This window comes from Giraffa tippelskirchi, chromosome 13 (assembly GCF_054371585.1).
Source record: "Giraffa tippelskirchi isolate mGirTip1 chromosome 13, T2T-mGirTip1v1.2.pri, whole genome shotgun sequence".
NCBI classification, from domain to species: Eukaryota; Metazoa; Chordata; class Mammalia; order Artiodactyla; family Giraffidae; genus Giraffa; species Giraffa tippelskirchi.
Window position 1 is genome coordinate 76,325,507 of NC_137287.1, and position 27,028 is coordinate 76,352,534.

The following is a 27,028-nucleotide window of genomic DNA, read 5'->3' on the forward strand; positions in this document are numbered from 1 at the left end:
AAAATGGGCTTCCTCTCAATAACTTGTGTCATTTTTGAACTTTGAGTCAAGAACTCTCATCATCAGTAGGCAATTTATGGTTTTGTTTCTAAAGAAACCAACAAAGCAGAGGTCAGCAATTCATTTTCTTAGAGACATTCAGATATGACTTCACAGGGAAAAGGTTAGTTTTTCTAAAACTATGAAAAGAAATGACAATATGAGAAATGAAAGAATCATCTCCCCCAGCCAAGACAAGCAGATGATACAAGACAGAACCCTTTTCGTCTTAGTCTTTGTTCTTGGAATTCTATCCCATTCTGCTTTTTTTTTCTAAAAGTGATCCTGATCAATAAGGAAGTGGCTTGTCTATCTATGCCATAGAACAGGGGTTCCCAGCTTCCAGGATCTAATGCCTGATGATCTGAGGTGAAGCTGATATAATAATAATAGGAGTAAAGTGCACAATAAAGGTAATGCACTTGAAAGTGAAAGTGTTGATCGTTCAGTTATGTCTGAATGTTTGCAACTCCGTGGATTGTAGCCCACAAGGCTCCTAGCCCACAAGGCTCCTCTGTCCGTGGAATTCTCCGGGCAAGAATACTAGAGTGGATAGCCATTCTCTTTTCCAACTCAGGGGATCAAACCCAGTTCTCCTGCATTATAGGCAGATTCTTTACCACCTGAGCCACCGGGAAAGCCCTTGAATCATTCCCAAACCGTCCTGCCCTCAGTCCATGGAGAACTTGCCTTCCACGAAATCAGTCCCTGGTGCCAGAAAGTACTGTTGCCATAGAAGGTCAGGGGGAAGCAACTGAAGCCCACTGTGCCACTGACAGCATTGTCCTATACATGAGTCCTGTACATTTGAAATCTTGAGTGTCTGGGATGGGATGCACTTTGGTCTACAATCAAGGTAACCTTGGGATACTATGAGGAATTTGATTTTGCCCAAGAGCATTGCTTTAGGCTTCATATGAAGATTTCCTACAGGAATAGATGACCCACTTGGGATCCATGAAGCCATTCCTCAATAGACTGATGACTCTTACCCTTTTGTCTTTAAAAGAGGAAGTACAAGAGCACTCAAGAAAAATGTGAAAATAGACATGGAAATAGACATATGATCGAAACAGTAGAGTGCAGCATGAAAAAAGCCAACTTTATAAATCCAAGAAAATGTGTTAAAGGAAAAGGGCAATGCTTTGTGTGTAAATATTTGACATAAATTGGAAAACACCAGAAAATGAAGAATAAATAGACTCATCAATTAATCCAATTAACTAACGTTTCCTGTAAGTAAAGAACGCACATTTGGAGTAAAGGTCCTGAGGAGATAAGTAAGTGATCCCAGATGACCTATTGTTAGATATTAGGTGTAGGTTGCATTTTGGAACTGTACGATGAGGAGTAAGAATATTAGGATGTAGAAAAGGAAATCTGAGATGTGCCTGCCAGGGCAAATATTACAAAAGTTCAACTAATCGTACTGAAGGAACCCGAGAGATCAGCTTGTGATGAACCTCATTTGGATTTACGAAAATGACTGCCAGCTCTTCCTGACAGAAGGCAGAATGACCCAGAAAGTCCTTATGGTCCCAAAGGCAAAAGCTTAATTAGACATACACCACTTCTAACTGCATAAATCAACACTTCCTAAAGGAAGGAGACTAATTGTAAGGCACACGTTGGGAGGGTGACTTTTGAAAATGCAAGGACTCTGGAGGCTAAACTATGCTACCATTTAATAGTGAGGCTTTTTGTGTGGGCACATTTCAGGCAAAGGTTATTTGTGTGTCTCTTCATTCTACAATGGATATGTTTAACTTCTATAATTAAAAATATTTTGAAAGTGTATATCTCACAGATCCAAAGAATGAAAGCCGTGAGGACATCAGTTCAAGTCACAGCTCACATTGTAAAGTGGTCAGAGGTTAATATATTGTTGCAGATATTCAAAAGATCATTGCCAAAACTCAATGGAGAGGGTATTTTACGCTGCTTACTTATTTCAACCTGGTAACAGGTCTCAAAATGACTATGTAATTAAAAGCATCATCTGATTATAAGCAAAGGATTTTTAAAATCTTATTTTGTTCATAGTGGAACGAGATCACACACAGTTGTGTGTGTGTGTTACACTCTTCCTCTCATTATAGGCTTCTTAATAAGAGAAATTTTGTATCTTCCCTGAGGTGTGACCTGACCATGTTGGGGGCCTAATGTCCTTTATGGGATATAATTGTGCTTCCTGGTAATTTTCTACTATGCTAGTCCTGCTGTGGGCATTCCTGATGGCTCCATGGTTTAAAAAAAAAAAAAAAAAAAAGACCCTGCAATGCAGGAGACACAGCTTCGATTTCTGGGTCAGGAAGATCCCCTGGAGAAGGAAATGGCAACCCACTCCAGTATTCTTGCGTGGGAAATCCCATGGACAGAGGAGCCTGGTGGGCTACGGTCCATATAGTTGCAAGAGAGTCAGTCAGACACGACTGAGGGACTAAACAATTCCTGCTATAGGAACCCCTCTGAGAAAATCAGGAATACCCTAGCATGTGTGTTGGTGTAGAAAAACTCCTATCCCCCCTGTGAATTTTACAAGAACCAAAAAATTGCAATGCATTTTCTGTGTCCCCATGCATTTTATATTCACTTGATAAAAATATAAGTAATCTATTAATTTGGGAGAAAGCAATGGCAACCCGCTTCAGTACTCTTGCCTGGAAAATCCCATGGACGGAGGAGCCTGGTGGGCTGCCATCTATGGGGTCGCACAGAGTCGGACACGACTGAAGTGACTTAGCAGCAGCAGCAGCAATCTATTAATTTATGATACCACAGTGAGGGTGCATTTGATCTACAATGTATATTCTAAAGCCTCTCCTGTATTTTCTATTTAAGTCATGAAGATTGGTCTTAACCTAGAAATGAAAGGAACAGGGATGGGGAGGGTTGGGAAAAATGGGGAGAGGGTGGTGGGATGGAGGGAGGGAGGGGGAAAAGTAAGGAAGATTTTCTTAAGAATGCTTTCTTTCATTTGCATGAGACTTTACAAAATTATTGCTCCCCCCCCACAAACAAAACATAGTTTAGAATGCAGTGATAGAATTTTATGTTTACTTTAGGAAACCTGGAAGTGTGTATTTCTTCATAAACTTTCAAAAAAGTAATCCCATTAATACTGGAAATGAATAAGTATGTTTCTTTCCCAAGCCTCAGTCACTTTATATATAAGAAGAGTTTGGACTAAATGGTTCTATGAAAATTAACTCCAGCTAATAAATCAACCAAGCTTTTACATTTGTTCCTAATTGCTGTAATAGCAATTCACATGGTTATTTACCCCAGTGACTTTATTTGGAAGGATAGTTGCTCAGTTGGAGAAGCGTTTCAAAGGCATTTTGAGCTCCGTTAAATTCATTGCTTAGCGCTGTGGTTACTTTCAAGTCCTATTTCAGTGAGCAAATCTCTCTCGTGCATTTTGTTTAGGAAATGGAGCCAAGAGCGGCTTTTTTAGAATAGATGAGCATGATTTGATTTCTATTGCCCAACAATATCATATATCATATTTATTATCTATGAATTGTCCTATGGCATAGGATATACTTTCCGCAGCAGATTAATGGAAAGAGATCGTTAAGAGGAAAAGAAAAAGGGAGAGAGTACAGGTTTCATTTTTGAGATGTTTCATCTGAAATAGAAGCATGTCAAACATCCCAGGTGCCTGTTACTATAGATTCAAAAAGCCCTTTCCAGCTGTTTACACTTAAGATGCAAAATGGCAATTTGACAGACTAACCGGGTGATGTGAGCGGCTGCGTAAAAAGGCTACAGACGGAGCATGCCCAGTGCGGTGAGCGCTTCCTCCGCCCTCCCCCTCCAGATCTCTGAAGATAAGCCTTGAACTTTGCACTTGCAAATGTCACTGCATACGTTTTGCACTAGGTTGGTTTTTTTTCCCCCCCTTAAGGTTCTCTCACAACTAATTTCTTTTAACAATCCAAGAGCAGAGAAGATGAGAGGGTCATAAGATGCATGAAGTTTAGGACGAGTTGATGCCTGTCTTTGGATGCGCTTGAAGTGTTATCTTTAAAGCCATCGAAAGCATCCAAGTGTTTGTTTCCCCTCCGCACTGGGATGGGAAAATAAGAATCTCTTTGGATTGGAGTCCTCCGGGGTAGGAAGTGAAAGCCCCGGAGGCAGAAAGGGACGGAGAAGCGGGGGTTTGCCCAGAGCATGGATGGGAACCGAGCAGGGGTTCTGCGGGGCTCAGCGCGCACTGAGGATCGGTGCCCGGGGCTGCAGCTGCGGACGGGAAAGGCGCTGTCTGGCTGATGAAGGCCACCTGGATCAGGCTTCTGAAACGCGCCAAGGGAGGAAGGCTGAAGAATTCGGATATCTGTGTAAGCTTCAGGGCTTTCGTAGAGGGGAGAGGTTAATTTGTCGTTTCTGTCGCTGGTACAAGTGAGGGCTGTCTGGGGCTCCTGCGATTAGTAATATGATGCTGATTGCGAGAGAGGGAGCGGAAGAGAGTCCTCTAATCCTCTAGCTCCTTTTCCTCTGCGGTGGTTTATCGCCCTAGGAGCTCTCCCTGGGCAGGTGTTTTCCCATAGACAGCTTTGATGAAATATCTACGTAAAGAGATTGAAAAAGATATGTTGCTTAAAGATTGAGGGAAGCTTGCAGCTGTTGCCTTACAGTTTTGTCAGAGGAGGCATTGGGTGAATACAGAGGTACCAAAGGATGCTTAAGATCAAAGAGGGGGTCATCTATGGTAGTGGCGTGTCAGAGAGTTCATGTTGATAACTCCCTTGACTTTATGTTTGTTGTTTGTTTGTTTGTTTAGCCTATTATTCCTAATTGTAAATTCTCACTGTAGCTGTGGACTGTTCTTGAAGCTCTCCTTGAAAACGGTGTGTGTGTCCTTCACTGCACTGCACCACAGAGTCGGTTTAATGATAAGAGAACTTGTTCTGGCTTCCAGAAAGGCTCCTAATTGGACCATAAGATTTGGGAAGGAAGGGGATCAATAACTTGGACGGCGTAACTCTCCTAGTGAGTGGTCTGCAAACCAAAGCTGGATGTATGTAGCTGGTTTGCCACCAAAATGGGTTATTTTTATTCCTCTTTTCAGGAATGGACAGCACAATCTAGGAAGCTAACTGCCGTGTCAGTGAGACTTTCCGTGGTCGGTATCATAGACGGAATCTCTTTCAAAATGTCCATTTTACTCTCCAGGGTTCGGCAGACTCCTACACCAGCCGTCCATCTGATTCAGATGTTTCTTTGGAGGAAGATCGGGAGGCAGTGCGCAGAGAAGCAGAGCGACAGGCCCAGGCCCAGTTGGAAAAAGCAAAGGTAAAACCCTTCCTTCTCTGCCAAGCTCTTTGTCCATTGTGCTGAGTCCATGGTGGGCCACCTGCGGAAGTTCCTTCTGAAATGTACATCTGGTCTGTTACCGTGTTTCCTTGATTGTTACCTCTGTAAAGAGGTACAGGATGTGGAATGTATTGTCTTCCCTTGGTAGAAAAAGGCAGTGTAATACATGAGTGGTGTTGCCTTTTATGTTGTTTTATAATCCAAGCAACTTGTTTCCATGGGTGGATGGTTTATTTAGATGCAGAAAAAGGATCCCTGAATATAAAAAGAGGAAAAACTGCTTCTAATAGGAAAAGGATTTACTTTGTTTTGTTTTTCAGGAAACCATTTCTCTGCTTAGAAAAACAAACTTGCTTCAAGCTGATGTTTATTCTCTTAGACTTGAACAACCTTTCCTCTCACTTTTACTCCTTAGGTGTTTTATAATGGTATTTTTCTTATATTTAAAAAAAAATGGATTGCATTATGCTTTTTAAAAAGAAAGCAAGAAAGGATTTTATTAATTAAAGATGTCCCTCCCTTTGTAGCTCTTCCTTCTCTATCCCGTAATAACTGAGTGGAAGGGGGACTGGAAACCAGATATGAAACATAGAAATACAGAATTTAACTGAGACTGTTTCATTTCACACATTGCCATGATTTGGATTCTTTCTCCCCTGCAGTGGTTCAAATAGCAGCTATTTTAAAGCATAGACTGCTGTTGTTCAAGTTCAAAGGGCCTTGGTATGTGTGAAACTTGGTAATTTTTAAATGAACCTATTTTAACGAGGTCATCGGTTTTCTTTTGAAAAAAATGACTGCTTTGAAAAAAGAGTGTTGATCTTGCTAAAAAAAAAAATCCAGGGTAACATTAGAATACTTCTGCTGGCTGCTTCGTCTCTGAGATGAGTAAAATCTCTGTGTGTTGCTATGGGAATCATGGCTTGGAGATGCTGGTTTGAATGCATGGACTGCCCTTATGTAATATTCATGACCTCTAGCCCAGCTGCCATAGTAGTTTGCAGAGGAGCTGCCAGGAGACCTTGACTTCAAAAAAAAAAGTACTTCCGGACATCAAAACAATGTTCTCACCTCGGCGGGCAGGGAAGTCATCTCCAGGTGTGACAGTCTTGACTGCAAGAGGACTCATAAAGGGCAGAAGCAGAAAACTGGTAAAGCAAGGTGTGGCCCCGTTGCCACCAACAAATCTGCTCTGCTGAAGTTAACCATTTAAAACATTATGATGTGACAGTACGGGTGAGAGTGGCAGACATATGCTAAGTGAAATCAGCTGATCACAGAAGGACAGACGCTTTATGATTCCACTGATAGGAGGTATCTAAAGTAGTCAAGGAGGAAGGCTCAAAAGGGAGGGGATATGTGTATATATATATAGTTATGTCTGATTCGCGTTGTTGTACAGCAGAAACGAACACATTGTAAAGCAACTATCCTCCAATTAAAAAAAAATTTAAATAAAAGAATAATAAAGTAGTCAAACTCCTAGAAGCAGAGGGCAGAATGGTGGTTTCCAGGGACTGGAGGAGGAGGAAATGGGGAGATTCCACAGATAGAAAGTTTCAGTTATGTAAGATGAATAAGTCCTAGAGATCTCCTAGAGATCTCCATTGTGTCTATAATATAGTACAGTTAACAGTTCTGCTCTTCATTTAAAACTTATTAAAAGGGTAGGTTTCTTGGTAAATGTTCTACTGCAACAGAAATATTATAAAGTTGAAATTAATGAATGTATGACCAATGAAGTTAATTGCCCCAAATTTGTCTTGTAGCTAATGTATGCTGCAATTTAGAATCTCAATTCTGCATTTTATATTTTGCACCAGGGTGCCAAAGGAAAAAAAAAGTCAAGAAAAAAAACCTAAATAACAGTTTGTATTCCAGAAATAAGAGTGTTCTATTTGCACTTGTTTATTCATGTGATTTTTCACATGCTAAAATTAAACAGTTTCTCCAGCTCATATCACATCATCATTCAATCCAGTGTCTTGTAGGTTTGCTTTTCATCAACGACAAAGTCTTTAGTTATCTGTTGGTGCATTTTTGTCTCTCACTGCTGTAAGTCCTGAGTTCAGTGACACAGCTGCATAGAACTTTTTTTTTCTTTTTTTGTATTAATTGGAAAACAATTGCTTTACAATGTTGTGTTTGTTTCTGTAGAACAACTTGAATCAGCCATAAGTATATTCCCACCCTCTTGAGCCTCCCACCCACTCCGCCCATCCCACCTCTCTAGGTCATCACAGAGGGGGGTTGGGCTCCCTGTGTTATATGGCAGAACTTTTTAGTATCTTTCAACCCAGTATAGATCATAATGTTTTCCTTAATCAAGCCAGATTTGTGTTACTTGTCATACAGACTAAAATATTTATAGTTACAAGAGAACTAGAAATGAAAAGAATTTAAAACAAAAGCAAAATAATTGAAGGGCTATATCCTATGTTTAATGAAAACAACTTACATTCATTTTTCTTCTTTAAAATTAGGCCAATTATCTTAAACCTCTGGATTCAAATATATGAGTTACACTAAAGTGAATGAGAATTTGAATATGTTCTGAAAGAAGATACAAAGAGTAGGATTTAAGTGTACTTTTGGTTAAAATCATGTTTTGGTAGGTCTGATTTCTTAATACTGATATCTTTGAAGAAGGTACACCAAAAAAAGGATCATACATGGGTCATTCATTGGGCTATTTTTAATCTATTTTCCTCCTCTAATATATCATCGTGCCTTTGTGGAATCTCTTTCAAAATGAAACCTTAAAGTTCAAAAATATATGAAATCGTTTACTTTTAAGATAGTTTTAAGCACTTTTCCCAAGCATTTTGAAAGATGCAAATGTTTTTCACATTTATTTTGTGCCTATTATAACATCCTTCAAGTAGAAAGCCTTTATAACTTGGTGCTTTAACTCACCTACTCTGCAGATCACTTTCCATAAGTGTGTGCAGTATCAAAATTACTGATCTTTCAACCAGAAACAATCATGGAATCATAATAAAGACAAATGAACGAAAAAAAAAAAAGCCTGTGCAAGTGCCTGAAGTAAACCTCAGTGGTGTTTTCAGCCCCTGGTACTCTGTAAATATGAAGTATATTATCCATTAATTGCTTTAAGAATACGCCCATGAAGTAAGGTGATTGACAAGTAATGAAACTAGAGAAAATAGCTTTTGAAATTAACTGACCTACATAAGATTATATAACCTGACCCACTGTGCTTTCCATAAAGCCCAGTACTTTTCACTATTGCTTTGTTATGGCTTCTCTTAAACTAGTAAACTCTGCAGTGAACAGATTAAATCTTTATTTTGAGTCAAATAACTCACATGACCTTGTTCTTTAACAGGATGTTTTCTGATCCCAGATGCACATTTTGATCTTGTTCAGGTTCTCTGTACTTTGAAGAGCCTGTCCCATTTAATCTGGCACTCTTTGATACTGCCTTAAAGGCAAATGATATAGGAACTTAATTTATTCCCACATTGATCTTTTTAGTAGAACAGCTTCACTGAGATATAATTCACTCGTTTAAAGTGTAACGTTTTGGAGACTTCACTGGTGGTCCAGTGATTGACTTCACCTTTCAGTGCAGAGGGTACAGGTTTGATCCCTGGCAAAGAGCTAAGACCCCACATGCCTGGCAGCCAAAAAATATATATATAAAACAGAAGCAATATTGTAACCAAGTCAGTAAAAACTTTAAAAATGGTCTACATCAAAAAAAAAAAACTTTAAAATTGTAAATAAAAAATAAAGTGTACAATTCCATGGATTTTAGAATATTTAGTGTTGCAACCATTACTGTAGTCAACTTTAGAACATTTTCCTTATCCCCCTAAGAAATCTCATGTTCTAAATTAGCAGTCACGTGCCGTTCTTCCCACCCACCACAGCCCTAGGCAACCACTATTCAATTTCCTGTCTCCAAGATTTGTCAGTTCTGGCTATTGCATATAAATGTAATCATGCAATAGGAGGTCTGTCATGATTGGCTACTTTCATTTAAGTAACATTTTCAGCATTTATCCCTGTTATCACATGTATCAGCACTCCATTCCTTTTCTTTGACAAGTAATATTCCATTGTATGCATTTATCACATTTTATTTACTCATTTATCAGTTGGTGGACATTTGAGTTGTTTCCATCTTTAAGCTAGGACTGGAAAAGGTCAGTTTTCATTGCAATCCCAAAGAAAGGCAATGCCAAAGAATGCTCAAACTACTGCATAATTGCACTCATCTCACATTCTAGTAAAGTAATGCTCAAAATTCTCCAAGCCAGGCTTCAGCAATACGTGAACCATGAACTTCCAGATGTTCAAGCTGGTTTTATAAAAGACAGAAGAACCAGAGATTAAATTGCCAACATCCACTGGATCATCGAAAAAGCAAGAGAGTTCCAGAAAAACATCTATTTCTGCTTTGCTGACTATGCCAAAGCCTTTGACTGTATGGAGCACAATAAACCACCTGACCTGCCTCTTGAGAAGTCTGTATGGAGATCAGGAAGCAACAGTTAGAACTGGACATGGAACAACAGACTAGTTTCAAATAGGAAAAGGAGCACATCAAGGCTGTATGTTGTCACCCTGCTTATTTAACTTACATGCAGAGTACATCATGAGAAACACTGGGCTGGATGAGGCACAAGCTGGAATCAAGATTGCTGGGAGAAATATCAATAACTTCAGATATGCAGATGACACCACCCTTATGGCAGAGTGTGAAGAAGAACTAAAGAGCCTCTTGATGAAAGTGAAAGAGGAGAGTGAAAAAGTTGGCTTAAAGCTCAACATTCAGAAAACTAAGATCATGGCATCTGGTCCCATCACTTCATGGCAAATTGATAGGGAAACAGTGGAAACAGTGGCTGACTTTATTTTGGGGGGCTCCAAAATCACTACAGATGGTGACTGCAGCCATAAAATTAGTTATGCCCTAGACAGCATATTAAAAAGCAGTGACATTATTTTGTCAACAAAGGTCCATCTAGTCAAGGCTATGGTTTTTTCAGTAGTCACGTATGAATGTGAGAGTTGGACTATAAAGAAAGCTGAGTGCCAAAGAATTGATGCTTTTGAACTGTGGTGCTGGAGAAGACTCTTGAGAGTCCCTTGAACTGCAAGGAGATCCAACCAGTCCATCCTAAAGGAGATCAGTCCTGAGTGTTCATTGGAAGGACTGATATTGAAGCTGAAACTCCAATACTTTGGCCCTCTGATGCAAAGAGCTGACTCATTTGAAAAGACCCTGATGCTGGGAAAGGTTGAGGGCAGGAGGAGAAGGGGATGACAGAGGATGAGATGGTTGGATGGCATCACTGACTCAATGGACATGAGTTTGATTAAACTGGGAGTTGGTGATGGACAGGGAGGCCTGGCGTGCTGCAGTCCATGGGGTCACAAAGAGTCGGACATGACTGAGCAACTGAACTGAACTGAATAATGCTGTTATGAACATTCATGTAAAAATTTTACATGGACATTGCTGGGTTCTAAGATCATCTTTTTTTATTGAAAGATTTTTTTTTTTCTTTTCCCTTTCACTTCCCTCAAAATGATCCTTCCTGTGTGCAGAGATTCTGAGTTGAGAAATCTGGATGTGGAAGGCATTGGGGCAGAAATTGGTTTGGTGTGGTATTCTTAGGAAAATGAATTAATGTGAAATTTTAAGTCAGTTGTTCTCTTATCAGTAAATGTCTACTGTATTGAAGTGTATTAGTCACAGTTGATGGGTAGAGGAGGCATTGAAAGGCCAGAGCCATAAGAAAAAACAGACAGATAAGCAAAATATCTCTGCAGAAGTATTTGTTCAGGGAGAAAAGTTGTGGCCTTAAATCATGCTAATCAGAAGCAGACTAGAAGTGTTTATTCTCCAGACAGACTGCCCCCAGTTGGCAGGAACAGAAAATTCTTCCTCGGGGTGGTGATGGCTTCAGACTATACCTTCCAATATGGACAGATGCAGTTTAGGTTGTAAAGCAGAAACTGAGGAGTGGAGAAGAAGGAAAACTTGATAAGCGATGTGAGGAATGGCCAACATTAGGAAAGGCTTGGCAGTCAGAAAACATGGAACCTTCTAGAGGAAGGACTACTTTGCTGAGATCTTGCCAACTTGAAGATGTCTTTGTTCTAGTCTCCTATTTAATTACTATTTTGGCTGGGTATAATATTCATGTATGAAAAGCATTTTACCCCCGAATTTTCAAGACATTGTTTTGTTTTCCTCTGGCATCCAGCCCTGCTGTTGTGGTTGCCAGTGTCATTCTGTCTCTGAGTACGATTTCTACATGATTTTCTCTAATACTTTGAGAGCTGTTTGAAATCTGGCCTTGATGTGAAGCTTGTTATTTCTGGTGAGCGGCATTTCATATGAATATTCATCGTGAAAGGCCAGTCTCTTCACTTCTGGAAAGTGTGTTATTTATCTATTTATTTGTTTTTGATCATTTCTTTCTCTGCTTTCCTTTTTCTGGTTGTCTCATTTATCAGATGTCTGGTTTGGGTTTTCTTCTCTACTCATTTTTTTTCTTACTATCCTTTTGTCTTTTTGTTCTGAGTTTTTCTCCACCTTTAACATACTTATTGAAATTTTTGTTTTTGAAAATTTCTAATTCCCAATAGCTTTCCTGTCATTTCTCCTTTTATAGCTTCTTGTCCTCCTTATTCCAGGGCTATAATATTTTCTCTTGTATCTCTTAAGATTTCTTTTAGGTTTTATGTAATGTGAGTGTTTTTTTAAACTTTTTAATTGGATTTTATTTATGTATCTGGAGATTTTCTTCAAAAGTTTGATTTTGGGTTATCCATTCATAGTTAAGGGTTTCCCAGGTGGCACAGTGGTAAAGAATCTGCCTGCCAATGCAGGAGACACAAGAGACGCAGGTTTGATCCCTGGGTTGAGAAGATCCCTTGGAGGAGGAAATGGTAATCTGCTCCAGTATTCTTGCCTGGAAAATTCCATAGGCAGAGGAGCCTGGTAGGCTGCAGTCCATGGGATCGTAGCTGCTGCTGCTGCTGCTAAGTTGCTTCAGTCGTGTCCAACTCTGTGTGACCCCATAGATGGCAGCCCACCAGGCTCCCCTGTCCCTGGGGTTCTCCAGGCAAGAATACTGGAGTGGGTTGCCATTTCCTTCTCCAGTGCATGAAAGGGAAAAGTGAAAGTGAAGACGCTCAGTCGTGTCCGACTCTTAGCGATCCCATGGACCGCAGCCTACCAGGCTCCTCCATCCATGGGATTTTCCAGGCAAAAGTACTGGAGTGGGGTGCCATTGCCTTCTCCGATGGGGTTGTAGAGTCAGACACTACTGAGCAACTGAGTACATAAAGCACATTCATAGTTAAGAGCAAGATCTAAAGCTGAGTGGAAGCTTTCGGACTGATGGTAAAGCTTCTTGACTGCTAGTTTTTTATAGGGTGATGGTGGGAGGAAGTTTTTCTTCATCTGATCAGTGTCCCCAAAGGAGTCCCTGGTCTCTCTACTTTAATTCTCACTCTTTCTACTTTGCTAATTGCCACTGCCTCTTGTTTTCTATATTCTAAGTTTTTGTCTACTTCCATCTCATTTGCTGTTCTAAATCTATGGGTTTAGACTTTTTTCACACACAAGAAAAAAAAATAGTTTCAGGAGGAAGCATTTGTTCAATTGACCATGTTTTTAATCTTAGTATTTATCAATAAACACTATAACAGAAAGAAAATGTTTTTCATATTACCTTAGTTTATAAATGCCTTAGACACTGGGAGAATCCTATCCAGTTGGAAATATCTCCTACCTGGCCTTTTCAGAAGAATGAATAAACAGGAATGTGTTCATTCACCTTCAACCCGAAGATGAGTTTTTATTTCAAAAAACATTAGACATGTTTCTAATAATGTATCTTAGTGAGAAAAGCATGTGGGAGGTAGGAGAGATGTGTGTATGCCTATATCACATAGTTTCTTAAACCCACAAGATAGACTGTTGAACAAAATTCAAAGAACATGTGGCAGGTATTAGAGTAGATGGCTCCACATAGGGGGAAAAAACGCATTTAATTGGTACAAAATAAAATCCAGCAGAGAGGTCTCATCATCAAAAACATAAAGTATGGGAGACATTCTTTGGAAAATATTTTAGACTCAGATTATTTTCCCACTGCTCATTTTAGTACTGTCTCTTAATTTTTGCGTTGAAAAACTGTCAGCCCTCTTTTACTCATAGCAATTACCTTCCAACTAGTGCTAGAAAATTGGCTAAATATGTCTAATTTCCAACATCGTGAGTTAGTTTGTTGTTCAAATATATATTAGGTTAGGCTGTAAGAAAGAAAAAGTGTGTGAAAGCCCCATGGACCTGATAGGCTTCTGCGTAGCTCATAAATATGACTAGGAAGGTACAGTCATATATGTTGATGCTGTAATTCCACTCATCGCAAATGTTAGTTGACAGTAATAGTAATAATGCAGTAATAATGACACTTATTGAGTGATTACTGTTCATTGTAGACAATTTGAAAGCTAGGAAAAAAAAAAGCAAAGCTCTTCATCCTAGAACATTTTGAAATCCTCTAGAGCAGTTATCTAGATACAAGTAAATCCCTGATGCTGGGCAAGATTGAAGGCAGGAAGAGAAGGGGACAACAGAGGATGAGATGGTTGGATGGCACCACTGACATGATGGATATGAGTTTGAGCAAGCTCCAGGAATTGGTGATGGACAGGGAAGTCTGGCATGCTGCAGTCCATGGGGTCACGAAGAGTCGGACACGACTGAGCGACTGAACAGAGCAGTTATGATCATGTAACACTTACAGCATCGATTCCTTTACTGTCATTTACATCAGGACAAACTACTCTCCATTCAGTGGTTTAGGTCACAATGATCTTCTGTGCATTACTGGCCGGCTGGCAGGTGAACTGGTGACCGGCTGATCTGGGATGGCCTCTTGCCTGTGTCTGTAGGTTGGCAGCTGTCAGGCTGGTCTGCTCCTCCTCCTCTGGGTGATCTCCCATCGCCAGCAGGCTGGCTGACTCCTCCTCCCAGTGTTCTCAGGGTTACAACCACAGAAAGAGAGAACAGGTCCCAGAGGGCAATATTCGAGTCTCTTCTTGTTTCCTGTGTGCCAGTGCCCTCTGGCTCAAACTCTCAGCCTGTAGTGGGTGTGGGAGGGAATGCCCAGGGCCATGGATTCCGGTGGGTAATTGTTAAAGCCAATTTCAGCAAACCATCTGCTGCACCCATCTTCTCTTTTTTCTCCCTTCCCTCTGGAAGAACAAATGTCTCCCTACATTTTGACAACCCTGACTTCCCCCCATCCCCATCTCTCCCTTCCTGTTAGTGCCAACCTGAATTATACCAGCGTTAGCTCTCACTTCCTCTCCTGTCATTTCTTCCCCACTTCCTTGAAACCAGTTTCTGTCTCTCTTTATTGATGGTCTCTAGCGATGTTCTGCGTTCATTGACCTCTTACTAACTGGTCCCTGGACTTCTTCGTAAGCCTTGCCTTTTTTTTTTTTTTTTAATCTCTACTAAGTCTATTTTAAATGACAGGTCCTGGCTACAACATAAGCCTATTTCTGCTACCTCCCTTCCTTTTCAATCTCTTCCACTGTTTCCCTGCACTGAAGTGTGGAAGTTTATTCAACCAAATGCAACAACCTTGACCTTCTGACTTTATAAAAATTCATTTTTTATTTGAAGTGTAATTGACTTACAATGTTAAGTTCTGCTGTACAGTAAAGTGACTCAGTTATACATAGATATATATTATATAGCTATACACACACATTCTTTTTCATATTCTTTTCCATTATGGTTTATCACAGTATATTGAATACAGTTCACTGTGCTATACAGTAGAACCTTGTTGTTTATCCAGTCTATATATAATAGTTTGCATATGCCAACTCCAAACTCTCATTCCTACCCTCTCCCACCCCCACCTTGGCAACCACCGGTTTATTCCCTAGGGCCCTGATTTTGTTTCTGTTTCATAAATAGGTTAATTTGTGTTATAGTTTAGATTCCACATATAAATGATATCATATAGTGTTGGTCATTCTCTTTCTAAGTTACTTCACTTAGTATGATCATCTCTAGTTTCATCCTTGTTGCTGCAAATGGCATTATTTCATTTTTTTTTTAATAGCTGAGTAGTATTCCATTGACCTACACTGGCTTTTATCTTTAGAGGTGTGACTTTGGTTTCCAAACCAGTGAATTCCTCAGGAGCCACTCCAGAGGCAGCTGCCTAGCAGCTTGTGTTCTGGTGCATTCCTCCCGGATTCAGCTGAAGCAGCTCTGTTGTTAATAATTTTTTTGGACATATTGGGACTTCTGTGTAGTTTCTCCTTTCAATATAGAATTTCACCTCTGTAACAAGCTTTACATCACTTCCATCTTTCCTTTTACCATCTCACCCTTCACACTGGTTCATCATCACTTTAATTCTTTAATTCTGCACCTCTGCCCCTGACCTCTCTCCCTAGGGTTAGTATCTCACATTTCCCTTTTTTGGGATCTCTATCAATTCAGCTATTTAAAATGGAGCTCCCCAATTTTTTTCTTTCAAACCTTTTCTTTTCTGCATTTTTTAAAATTTCTGTCAGTGTTAATGTCATCCTCCCAAACCCATAGCCTTAGTCCGGGCGTCAGCAGGGTATTTTTCTGTAAAGGGTCAGATAGGAGATATTTTAGTTGCTATGGGTCATGTGATCTCTCACAATTACTCAACTCAAGGAAGCTTGGATTTGGATTCCATCTCTGCATAGACTGCTTGAACTTTTGATAAGTTATATGTGATGCTCTTGGTTTCAGTGATAATTGCATGAGCTGGTGCCTGTCCAGTTCAGAGTTCCCAGGCAGGGGACTGGGATAGGCATGGGCAGCTCCTCCTCCTGCCTTCAACGTCAGTGTCTAATGGGGAATCTGTATTAGAAGTGATGAAACTCCTCATTTCATTCCCCTTTCAGTTGTGCAAGGTCACCATATGCCATTATATATGGATGTTACCAAACTCAGCTTTGGCTGCTCATCACTCAACAATCCAATACTAAGAGACAAGTGTTGGGTTAAAGGAAAGATAGCTTTAATGAGGAAGCTGGCAATCCTGGGAAGAAAGTAGGCTCACGTCTTAAAAAACCAACTCTTCCTTGCTGATCAGGAGGCAGGGCTTTTAAAGGAGAGTTTCAGGGCTGCGCATAAACAGAGGAAGGGAGCTACATGCAGAACAGCAGAGTCAACTCTGACAGTCATCTTGAAATTGGTCATACAGTGGTCTGATCAGTGTCATCTTGATTGTTTTAAGTAAAGTTAATCTTCAGTTACAGAGTGGTTCTGTTCCCATTTCCTTGAGGTCAGTCCTCAGAATTGTGCGAGACGGAGCAGTTCATATGACGGCTATAGTCTGGTCATCATGTAGTTAACTTCTTCCCCTTGGTGGGCATTTCATTTTCTGCAAAACAGCTCAAAGGACATGGCTCAGAGTATTATCCACAGCTCCTGACGAGGAACTAAAGGTCTTTGACTTTGTTTAATGACTAAACTATGTATTATTTTGTCTTTTTGACCATTTCCCTTTGTATCTACATTTTCTCACGTCTCTGATTAGACTTAGTCTCTGGCTCAAGTTTTTCTACAGACAGGAGGCAGGCGGAGGACATGGGGTGGAGAGTCTGTCCTGGAAAGGCCCTCTAGGGCCCTGCTCTGTTACTTGGTCGCTACCATATTGGAGTTGTTCCTGACTCGGGAGTGGGTCCTTGGTAACACATCTGTACTGGCTGCTTCCGTGTGTAACATTTGCACTATCACGTGATCTTCACAGCTCATCGATGAGGTCCAGTTGAGCCCCTGTCCATCCCCAGGACTGAGGTGGTGTCCTGTCCCCAACACTAGACTGTAAGCCCCTTGAAAGTAAAGGCAGAGGCCCTATGTTTCTTAAAGGGGCTTCCCTGGTGGCTCAGATGGTAAAGAATCTGCCTGCAATGTGGGAGACCAGACTTCAGTCCCTGGGTCAGGAAGATCCTCTGGAGAAGGGAATGGCTACCCACTCCAGTGTTCTTGCCTGGAGAATTGCATGGACAGAGAAGCCTGGCAGGTTACAGTCCATGGGGCCACAAAAGGTTGGACACAACTGAGTGACTTGGGCTTCCCTGATGCCTCAGTGGTAAAGAATCCATCTGCCAGTGCAGGATATGCAGGTTTGATCCCTGGGTCAGGAAGATCCCCTGGGAGAGGAAATAGCAACCCTCTCCAGTATTCTTGCCGGGAAAATCCCTTGGACAGAGGAGCCTGACGGGCTACAGTCCCTGGGGTCACAAAAAGTCAGACACGACTGAGCAACTAAGCATGCGTTCATGCTGTGTAAGGACACTGTAAGGACAAGCTTCTTCATCTCATGGTTGCAGACTCCTTCCTCTGTTATCAAGAGCAAGTTAACAAACGATGCTCTCTTGCTCTTCTCATGGGCTCTTTCCTGAGTAACACTTGAGTATTTTAGGAATAAAATTGCATGCCATTCCCTCTTTCTTTATGGATATATTTATCTTGGCAGTCTACCCAGGAGTGAGTTTTAAGTTTCTTATGGATAAGAGTTACATGTTTAAAAGAGAACCTGATACTCGAATTCAACACTCTCTTCCAGTGGATTTATGGTTTTTATTAATGGAAGTTCTAGGAATCTGAGGTTTGCCCACATTCAACTGCACTCTGGTGTAAGAACCCTTATAAAGACTGTTAACATAATACAGACTTCTGGCAGTTTCAAAACCATAAATGGATTGGGGAAGGATTATTATAAACTTTGCTGCTCAAGCGTTCTTTTTTGTCAAGAGCTGTAACTGAACATCTTTGTGATATCTTTATAAACATAGCTATAAATACATGATTCTTCTCTTTTTCTCTCTATCAGATATGAACGGGGAACAACACAAAGACCTTTAAGCACTTATAATAGACAACCTCTCTCTGCTCTTGAGCTTTTGCCCTACCAAGAGTTAAGTGAAAGATGTTGAAAACTGTGAAAGAGCAGAATTTGTTCAATTACCAAACATTTGATGGGTGGTTTTGTTCTTTTGAGCTAGGAGCTAGAAGAAGGGATATCAAGAATCTGTTCGATGTGGTTTCTCCCTCAAGAAACTCATGGGCTGATTAATGGTGATGCCAAACATGCATATCACTGACTGTGAGAGCTTCCCAGGTGGCTCAGTGGTAAAGATTGCATCTCCCAAGCAGGAGACACAAGTTCAATCCTGAGTCAGGAAGATCCCCTGGAAAAGGAAATGGCAACCCACTTCAGTATTCTGGCCTGGAAAATCCCATGGACAGAGGAGCCTGGTGGGCTATAGTCCCTGGGGTTGCAAAGAGTCAGACATAGCTGAGCAACTAAACAACAGCAGCAGCAGTGAGCCAGACCCTGTAGGAATGGGGAGCAGGTGGATGGAAATAAGGCTGGGGTGGAGGAGGGCTGGAGACCGGAAATAGGGCAGTAGGGATTACTGGTGCCCCCACAGTGTAGTGGATGTCTCTTCAGGGGTAGACCTTTGCTAACCAGTGATGTGCTTTTTCTGAGGTTATCAAGATTGACTGCTAACTGAAGATCTCGACAAAGGCTGTTATTTTGGCTTAATTTTGCTTCAATACCATCTAATTCCAATTTACCTTAAACGATCAATGCACTGAAGTGGTTTTTTTTTTAATTCTCTTTACCATTTTGAAGTGTATGTACTGTTCAGTCATGTTGACCATATTCATGTTATGTAGTATCTCTAGAACTTTCGCGTCTTACACACCTGAAACTCTTCTACCTGTTGACCAACACTTCTTTCTGTCTACCTCCCTGCAGCCCCTGGCAACCAAACCACCTTTCTATTTTTTTCTGATTTGGCTGCTCCGGGTCTTAGTTGTGGCTTGCAGGGTCTTCAGTGTTCATTGCAGCACATGCGATCTTTAGTTCCCTGACCAGGTATCCAACCCAGCATTGGGAGCTTGGAGTCTTGGTGACTGGATCACCAGAGAAGTCCTGGAAACCATCATTCTACTTTCTCTTTCCTTGATTGTGACTACCTGAGGTACCTCATGTAAATGGGATCATACAGTATTGGTCCATTTTTTAAAAAAAATTATTATTTATTTGGCTTTGTTGGATCTCAGTAGCCCTATGGCCTGTGGGATCTTAATTCCCTGACCAGGGATCGAACCCACATCCCCTGCATTGGGAGGTAGATTCTTAACCATTGGACCACCAGAGAAGTCCCACAATATTGATTCTTTTCTGACTGGTTTCTTTTACTCAGCATCATGTCCTCAAGGTTTATCCATGTTGTAACATGTGACACAATTTCCTTCTTTTTTAAGACCAAGTAATACTCCATTATGTAAACAGACCACATTTTCTTCATCCATTTACCTGTTGAGGGATCTGTAGGCTGCTTTCTCCTCTTGTCTACTGTGAATAATGCTGTAAAGAATTTTTTGTGTGTCTTGGATTTTTTTTTTTTTAATGATGCTGTTAAGCTTTTCCATCAGCCAACAGTAGCTTATGTTTATATGCTGTCTTAGTGTTGAAATCTCCAGTATCCCAAAGTATTACTTTGCTTGGTCTTGGCAACTACTCAGTGGGGAAAGGGCAGAGTTCCCCATTGTAAGAATGAGGAAATTGAGGCAGTGTCACTTCAAGACATTGAAGAGTCTTACCCAAGCTCATTGAGCTGTTAGTGGTGGAATTAGGACAAGGACCCAAGATTCTCTCCCTGTTATACATGATTTTTATTTATTTATTTTGGACTGTGCTGGGTCTTTGTTGCCTTGTGGGCATTTCTCCACTTGGGGCCAACAGGAGATACTCTAGTTGCAGTGTACGGGTTTCATATTGCAGTGGATTCTCTTTGTTGAGGAGCAAGGACTCTAGGACACAGGCTTCAGTAGTTGTGGCACACGGGCTCAGTAGATGCAGCTCCCAGGCTCTAGAGCACAGGTTCAGTCATTGTGGCTCGCGGGCATAGTTGCTCCACTGCATGTGGGATCTTCCTGGAGCAGGGTTCAAACCTGTGTCTACAGTACTGGCAGATTCTTCACCAGTAAGCCACCAGGGAAGACCCCAGGCTTCTCTTTTGTAAGATTCTGTCCTATGTTCTTTCACCTAATCAGTGAGCCCTTCTTAGAAAGATATAGACCGAGAATGCACTAATGTTGCCTCTTTGTTTCATGCTCTGGAGGAGTTAAAGGGATAAACTTGTTTTCTTAAATAAAAAAACCAAGAAAAAAAGCATGGCAACTGTTAAAACAAGTTTAAAAGTAAAAACACCACCTCTGCTATTTTTTTTTCCTTTGCTCTTGTATCTAGGTAAGTACAATTAGAGTTTACAAGCAAAATATCTTTTTTTCCCCCACATTTTAAGTTTAGTTTATGATATTTATGCCACTGATTTGGAATGGGTGCTTTTTTACCTTTTTAATATCCTTTAAACAAAAATTTTGAGCTAAGATGTCTTGAATCTAACCAAAGAAGTAGCATTCAGGATATGTTGTATACTGTATCCTTGGTTAAATGGAATGTACCTAAAAAAATTTTGACTAGGGTCTTCCTTCAGTTCAGTTCAGTCGCTCAGTCGTGTCCGACTCTTTGCAACCCCATGAATTGCAGCATGCCAGGCCTCTCTGTCCATCACCAACCCCCGGAGTCTACCCAAACCCATGTCCATCGAGTCAGTGATGCCATCCAACCATCTCATCCTCTGTCATCCCCTTCTCCGTCCCCAATCCTACCCAGCATTAGGGTCTTTTCCAATGAGTCAGCTCTTCACATGAGGTGGCCAAAGTATTGGAGTTTCAGCTTCAACATCAATCCTTCCAATGAACACCCAGGATTGATCTCCTTTAGGATGGATTGATTGGATCTCCTTGCAGTCCAAGGGACTCTCAAAAGTCTTCTCCAACACCACGGTTCAAAAGCATCAATTCTGCTGCACTCAGCTTTCTTCACCGTCCAACTCTCACATCCATACATGACCACTGGAAAAACCATAGCCTTGACTAGACAGACCTTTGTTGGCAAAGTAATGTCTCTGCTTTTAAATATGCTCTCTAGGTTAGCCATAACCTTTCTTCCAAGGAGTAAGCGTCTTTTAATTTCATGGCTGCAATCACCATCAGCAGTGATTTTGGAGCCCAAAAAAATAAAGTCTGACACTGTTTCCACTGTTTCCCCATCTATTTCCCATGAAGGGATGGGACCAGATGCCATGATCTTAGTTTTCTGAACGTTGAGCTTTAAGCCAACTTCTTCACTCTCCTCTTTCACTTTCCTCAAGAGGCTCTTTAGTTCTTCTTCACTTTCTGCCATAAGGGTGGTGTCATCCACATATCTGAGGTTATTGATATTTCTCCCGGCAATCTTGATTCCAGCTTGTGTTTCGTCCAGCCCAGCGTTTCTCATGATGTACTCTGCATAGAAGTTAAATAAGCAGGGTGACAATATACAGCCTTGACGTACTCCTTTTCGTATTTGGAACCAGTCTGTTGTTCCATGTCCAGTTCTAACTGTTGCTTCCTGATCTGCACACAGGTTTCTCAAGAGACAGGTCAGATGGTCTAGTATTCCCATCTCTTTCAGAATTTTCCACAGTTTATTGTGATCCACACAGTCAAAGGCTTTGGCATAGTCAACAAAGCAGAAATAGAGGCTTCCTAGGTGGTGCTAGTGGTAAAGAACCTGCCTGCCAATGCAGGAGGCATGAGACACAGGTTCAATCCCTGGGTCCACAAGATCCCCTGGAGGAGGGCATGAGAACTAACTCTAGTATTCTTGCCTGGAGAATCCCATGGACAGAGGAGCCTGGCAGGCTACAGACCTTAGGGTCACACATGACTGAAGTGACTGAGAACACACAATCAAATATCTAGGAAACAGGTTGGATGGAGAATGCTAAAGAAACAGACTTTAAGTAGGGCAAGGGAGAGAAGATTGAAATTACAATGAAACTATTTGAAAAGAGATTTCATAAGTGTTGTTTCTTGCTAAGATAAAAAAAATGGTGAAAGAATGGTCTAAAAATTATAGCATCCAAAAATGTGAAGTTAGATGTTATAATTGACTCAAAAGAGATGAGAATGTGTTATAAAGAAAAACTAGGAAACTCCTTTAGTGATGGTTTTGAGGAAACTTTTGTGGCTTGAGAAAGTGTTAGTTTATTTTAACTAAATCCTGTCTTGAAAAAGATGGAAGACACCAGTAGCTGTGAAAGTTATTTTTGTTCTAGTGATTCCCTACTAATAGTTCTTTCTACTGATATTTGCAGGATTAACACTTGTTGCTTTAAAAAAAAAGTTCTTGAAGACTGAGGCTAATGCTATGCTCACCCTACCCTCCCAAAATGGGACCAGGAAGTGTGTTTGGCAGGAGGGAAGCAAAAATGTCAGTAATCAATCATCAGTCAAGTGGTCTTATCTTTCTGCTTTCCAGATCCATTCCCTGGGTTTTAAACACTTTAACTCTTCCCTTTGTCTTCTTAGAGGAACCACGGTCATCCTTGAATCGAGTACTTATTGGATCCGTTGTAACCTTATGTTTGAGTCAACCCACGTTCCTGGCATATGAAAGTCAAGTGACAAGTTGATTGACAAGGCAACTTGATGTCACACATATTCACGCAGAATTACAGCAGATCATTGGCATACGCTACTAGCTTAAGTCTGTGAGTTTAAGTGATCTGACTTGTGTGATAGTCCTCTAGTAGATATATACAATGAAGTAGAAAAAAATCTTTTAAATAGACAGAAATCTCCAGATGCAAAGTGAATGCATTATTCATTTGACACACTAGTATTCAGTTACCTCCCTTGCAACATGGGTGATGCTAGAGGATATAAAGTGATTAAGCCTTGGTCCCTGATTATCAGGAGTTCATTTAAGAGGACATTTAACTAGTAACCCCATGGGAACATACAGTATAATCTTGTTCACCTCCTCACTCGAAAATGAAAGAGACAAGTTGATCCCCTGGAACCCAGCTTCCACAGCTTCTCTGAACTGTATGCTAAGGTTTATGAACTACCTGGAGCTTTTTCTGTGTGGGGGAGGGGGGAGGGGGAATGGGGAGGGTATAGTTGCTTTACAATGTTGTATTAGTTTCTAATGTACAACAAAGTGAATCGGTCCTAAGTATATATATATATATCCCCTCTCTCTTGAGCCTCCCTCTCACCCCCCATTCCCACACCTCTAGGTCATCACAGAGCACCAACCTGAGCTCCCTGTGTGCACCCAAAAGATTTTTTTCTTTAATTTTTTAAATAAAATGATTGATATTAATAAAGGTCGGTCACTCTTGTTAACTCTTTGAGAAAAACTATCCATTTGAGTTAGAAAAACAGGGTACCTTATAATCTTAGGTCTTGAAGTAATTTCTTATATTTCCCTAAAATATATATGGTATTTCCTTAGCTGAAAAAAAATGTTTATTGTAACATCATCAATATGAAATTTTTTTCAGGATTTTTATTGTTTCCTTAATATTTTAATTTTATTGGAGTATAGTCAGTCACTTTACTGGAGAAGGAAATGGCAACCCACTCCAGTATTCTTGCCTGGAGAATCCCAGGGACAGAGGAGCCTGATGGGCTGCCGTCTATGGGGTCGCACAGAATCAGATACGACTGAAGTGACTTAGCAGCAGCAGCAGCAGTCGCTTTACAATGTTGTGTTAGTTTCTTATGTACAGCAAAGTGATTCAGTTATATGTGTACATATATTCTTTCTTCTTTAGATTATTTTCTCATATAGGTTTTCACAGAATATTGAGTAGTGTTCCTTGTGTTGTACAGTAGGTCAAGGATTTTTAAAAAACAGTTTCTTCCTCTTTTCTGGATTGTGAATGCCTTAGAATATATGATGAAATCTTTGAGCCTTTTCCAGACAAACAGTCAGCTTACATACCATCAGCAAGTAGCGGCTTATGTTTATTCAGTGTCTCAGTGTTGAAATCCCCAGTGTGTTACTTTGCTTCGTTCTTGCAACTACACCATGAGAAAGGGATGACAGAGGCTTAGCCCATTTATGAATGAGAACATTGATAGTGGCCTTCACAGACCCCTGAAACAAATCCATGTACCCTATGAGTTTACAAAGTACAAGAAGAACCTTTCTTGAGGATCCCAGTCTTCCTCCAGTTAGAATGGCTGATGCCTTAAAAATCATGGGGGGAGCGGTGGGTAGTAAGGGACACTGTGCTCAGTCCTGTCCAACTATTTTGCTATCCCATGTCCATGGGATTTACCAGGCAAGAATACTGGAGTGAGTTGCCATTTCCTCCTCCAGGGAATGTTCCCCACCCAGGGATTGGACTGGTGTCTCTTACAAGTCTTGTTCATTGGCAGGCAGATTCTTCACCACTTTGCCACCTGGATAATCCTAAAAACTATGGCATAGTAGTAGTGTTAGTTGCTCAATTGTGTCTGACTCTTTGCAACCCCATGGACTGTTGCCCGTGAGACTCCTCTGTCCATGGGATTTCCCAGGCAAGAATACTGGAGTGGGTTGCCATGCCCTACTCCAGGGTATCTTCCCGACCCAAGGATTGAACCTTGGTCTCCTGCATTGCAGACAGACTCTATGATCTGAGCCACCAGGGAAGTCACCAAAACTGTGGGATATGGTCCTAATTCTGAGAAGTGTTTTCCTTTGCTCTCAGATACTTGAAGCAATGACCACATACATTCTTCTCGGAATTCTCATTTCAGCTATAGTGTTTAGTCTAGTGTGGAGGCAGAGGTTGGGCAGATATACAATACTCTTAAGTACTTTCATGTGCTGTATAGCTGTAAAGGATGTTCTGGTTTAAACAGTTGTCAATGATGAGTGATTTCAGAGTGATTTCAAAGCTGTTTTGCTTTCATATTTTCCAATAGCCTGTAGGAAGGGGTAGACAACTGAAAGCTCCTTTCAAGTTTCACAGGAGGATAGTGAATCTTCCTGGGTTGGTTTACTGATCTGTGAATTTCCGACTTGATTTATCTTATGTTAGCTTCCAGAAAATATCTTCATATTTGTTCCTGTTTATTCTTGCTTAGGGCTTCCCTGGTGGCTCAGCAATAAAGAATCTGACTGCAGTGCAGGAGACAGGGGTTCAATCCATGGGTCAGGAAGATCTCCTCGAGAAGGAAATGGCAACCCACTCCAGTATTCCTGCCTGGGAAATCCCATGGACAGAGGAGCCTGGCGAGCTACAGTCTATGGGGTTGCAAAAGTCAGATACAACTTAGCAACTAAAACCACCACCAACCCATTCTTTGCTGAGATTATCTGTTGGGTTGGGATAACCAGGACACTGACTAGCTAGGTGGAAGGGACCCTACCTGCAGGTTACAGAACATTAGGCTCTGGCTCTCTGTTGCCTAATTGTTCTTTTTTCCCTTGATTAGACGGAAATCTCCTGTCACCTTTCTGGCTTCTTGGAAAAACAAATGACATATTAAATATTCCCAGGAGGAGACATTTTCCTGTCAAAGATTTAGGATTCCATTGACAGGTTCGCTTTCTTTCAGCAGCCATGTGCTCTGGTCTGGCGTGGTCTGCTGATCTGTGCCACCAACCTCATCCATTACTTCTCTATCCTGAGCGCCTAAAGAATTCTTCTAACTTTATTTCTAACATTAAAAAATGTTTGTCTTGGCATATTTAATTGCTGTAGCTCTCTGAAATTAATTGTTGTATATAACATGAGATAGGGACTTTATTTCATTTAAGGCATCTGTTTGTTCCAGAGCTGTTTATTGAATAGCGTGATCACTCTCTGCTGGTCTGAAATACCTACTCAGTCACAAATCAACTTTCAATATATGAGTAGGTCTGTTTCTGGACTCTTTTTCCTGTGTCAGTGCTATACTACTTAGTTACTGTACTGTTAAATATTGGACAAATCAGCCCACTGTATTCTTCAGGACAGAGTTGGATATTCTTGGACTTTTCTATATAAATTTTAGATAACATGTATGAAATTCAACTGAAAAACAAAGAAAAAACTACAAACCTAACTGAGATTTGGAATTTCATATAAGTGTGTGGTTTAATTTAAGGTAAAATGCCTTTATTACAATATTGAGTCATCTTATCCATGCACATGAAATATCTCTCCATTAATTCATTTCTTGAATGTTTTATTATTTTGTCCATAAAGATTATGCTTACCCTTTTTGTATTTGTTCCTAGGTATCATTTTTTTTTCAGTCACTATTAAAGTCCCTTTGTCTCACTTTTTCCCTTTCTCTCTCTCTCTCAAGTTATAGTTTTTGTTTGCTAATGTATAGAAATGTAGTTGATTTTTTATGAAAAATCATTCATCAGTCTTTCTAAGCAATTGATAACTGCTAATAAATTTTCTGTAGATTCTTGGGTTTTCTGTCAGACATAGATAGAGCAGTCTTACCACATGAATAAAGAAAATTCTGTTTCTTTCTCCCCAATCCTTTTAACTTTTCAATTTTATTTTTTCTTATCTTATTGTACTGACTAGTCCATCCACTGCAGTGTTGGTTGTCCATGGTAACCAACCTGTAGGCGTACAGGTTGGAGTTTTTAAAGAGAATGCTTTTAATTTACTCTTAGGCAAAATATTTGATGTGGGTTTTCTATAGATGACTTTAACAGGAAGTTTTCTTCTGGTTCTAATTTGTTGGGTTAAAAAAAAAATC

The 27,028-nt window shown here is 40.6% G+C and overlaps 1 protein-coding gene across 10 annotated transcripts in view; it reads left to right on the forward strand.

Moving 5' to 3' along the window:
* Positions 1–27,028, forward strand: part of CACNB2 (calcium voltage-gated channel auxiliary subunit beta 2) — a 418,069-nt gene that overhangs the window by 272,547 nt on the left and 118,494 nt on the right. For 8 of the 10 annotated variants that reach the window (XM_081553763.1, XM_081553769.1, XM_081553765.1 and 5 more), the window contains one exon: positions 5,218–5,337. In XM_081553763.1, coding sequence (XP_081409889.1) covers positions 5,218–5,337 — 120 coding nt within the window. Of the gene's footprint in view, positions 1–3,888; positions 4,383–5,217; positions 5,338–27,028 lie in introns of those variants that run through there. The other 2 variants (XM_081553768.1, XM_081553773.1) reach the window with 1 other exon arrangement.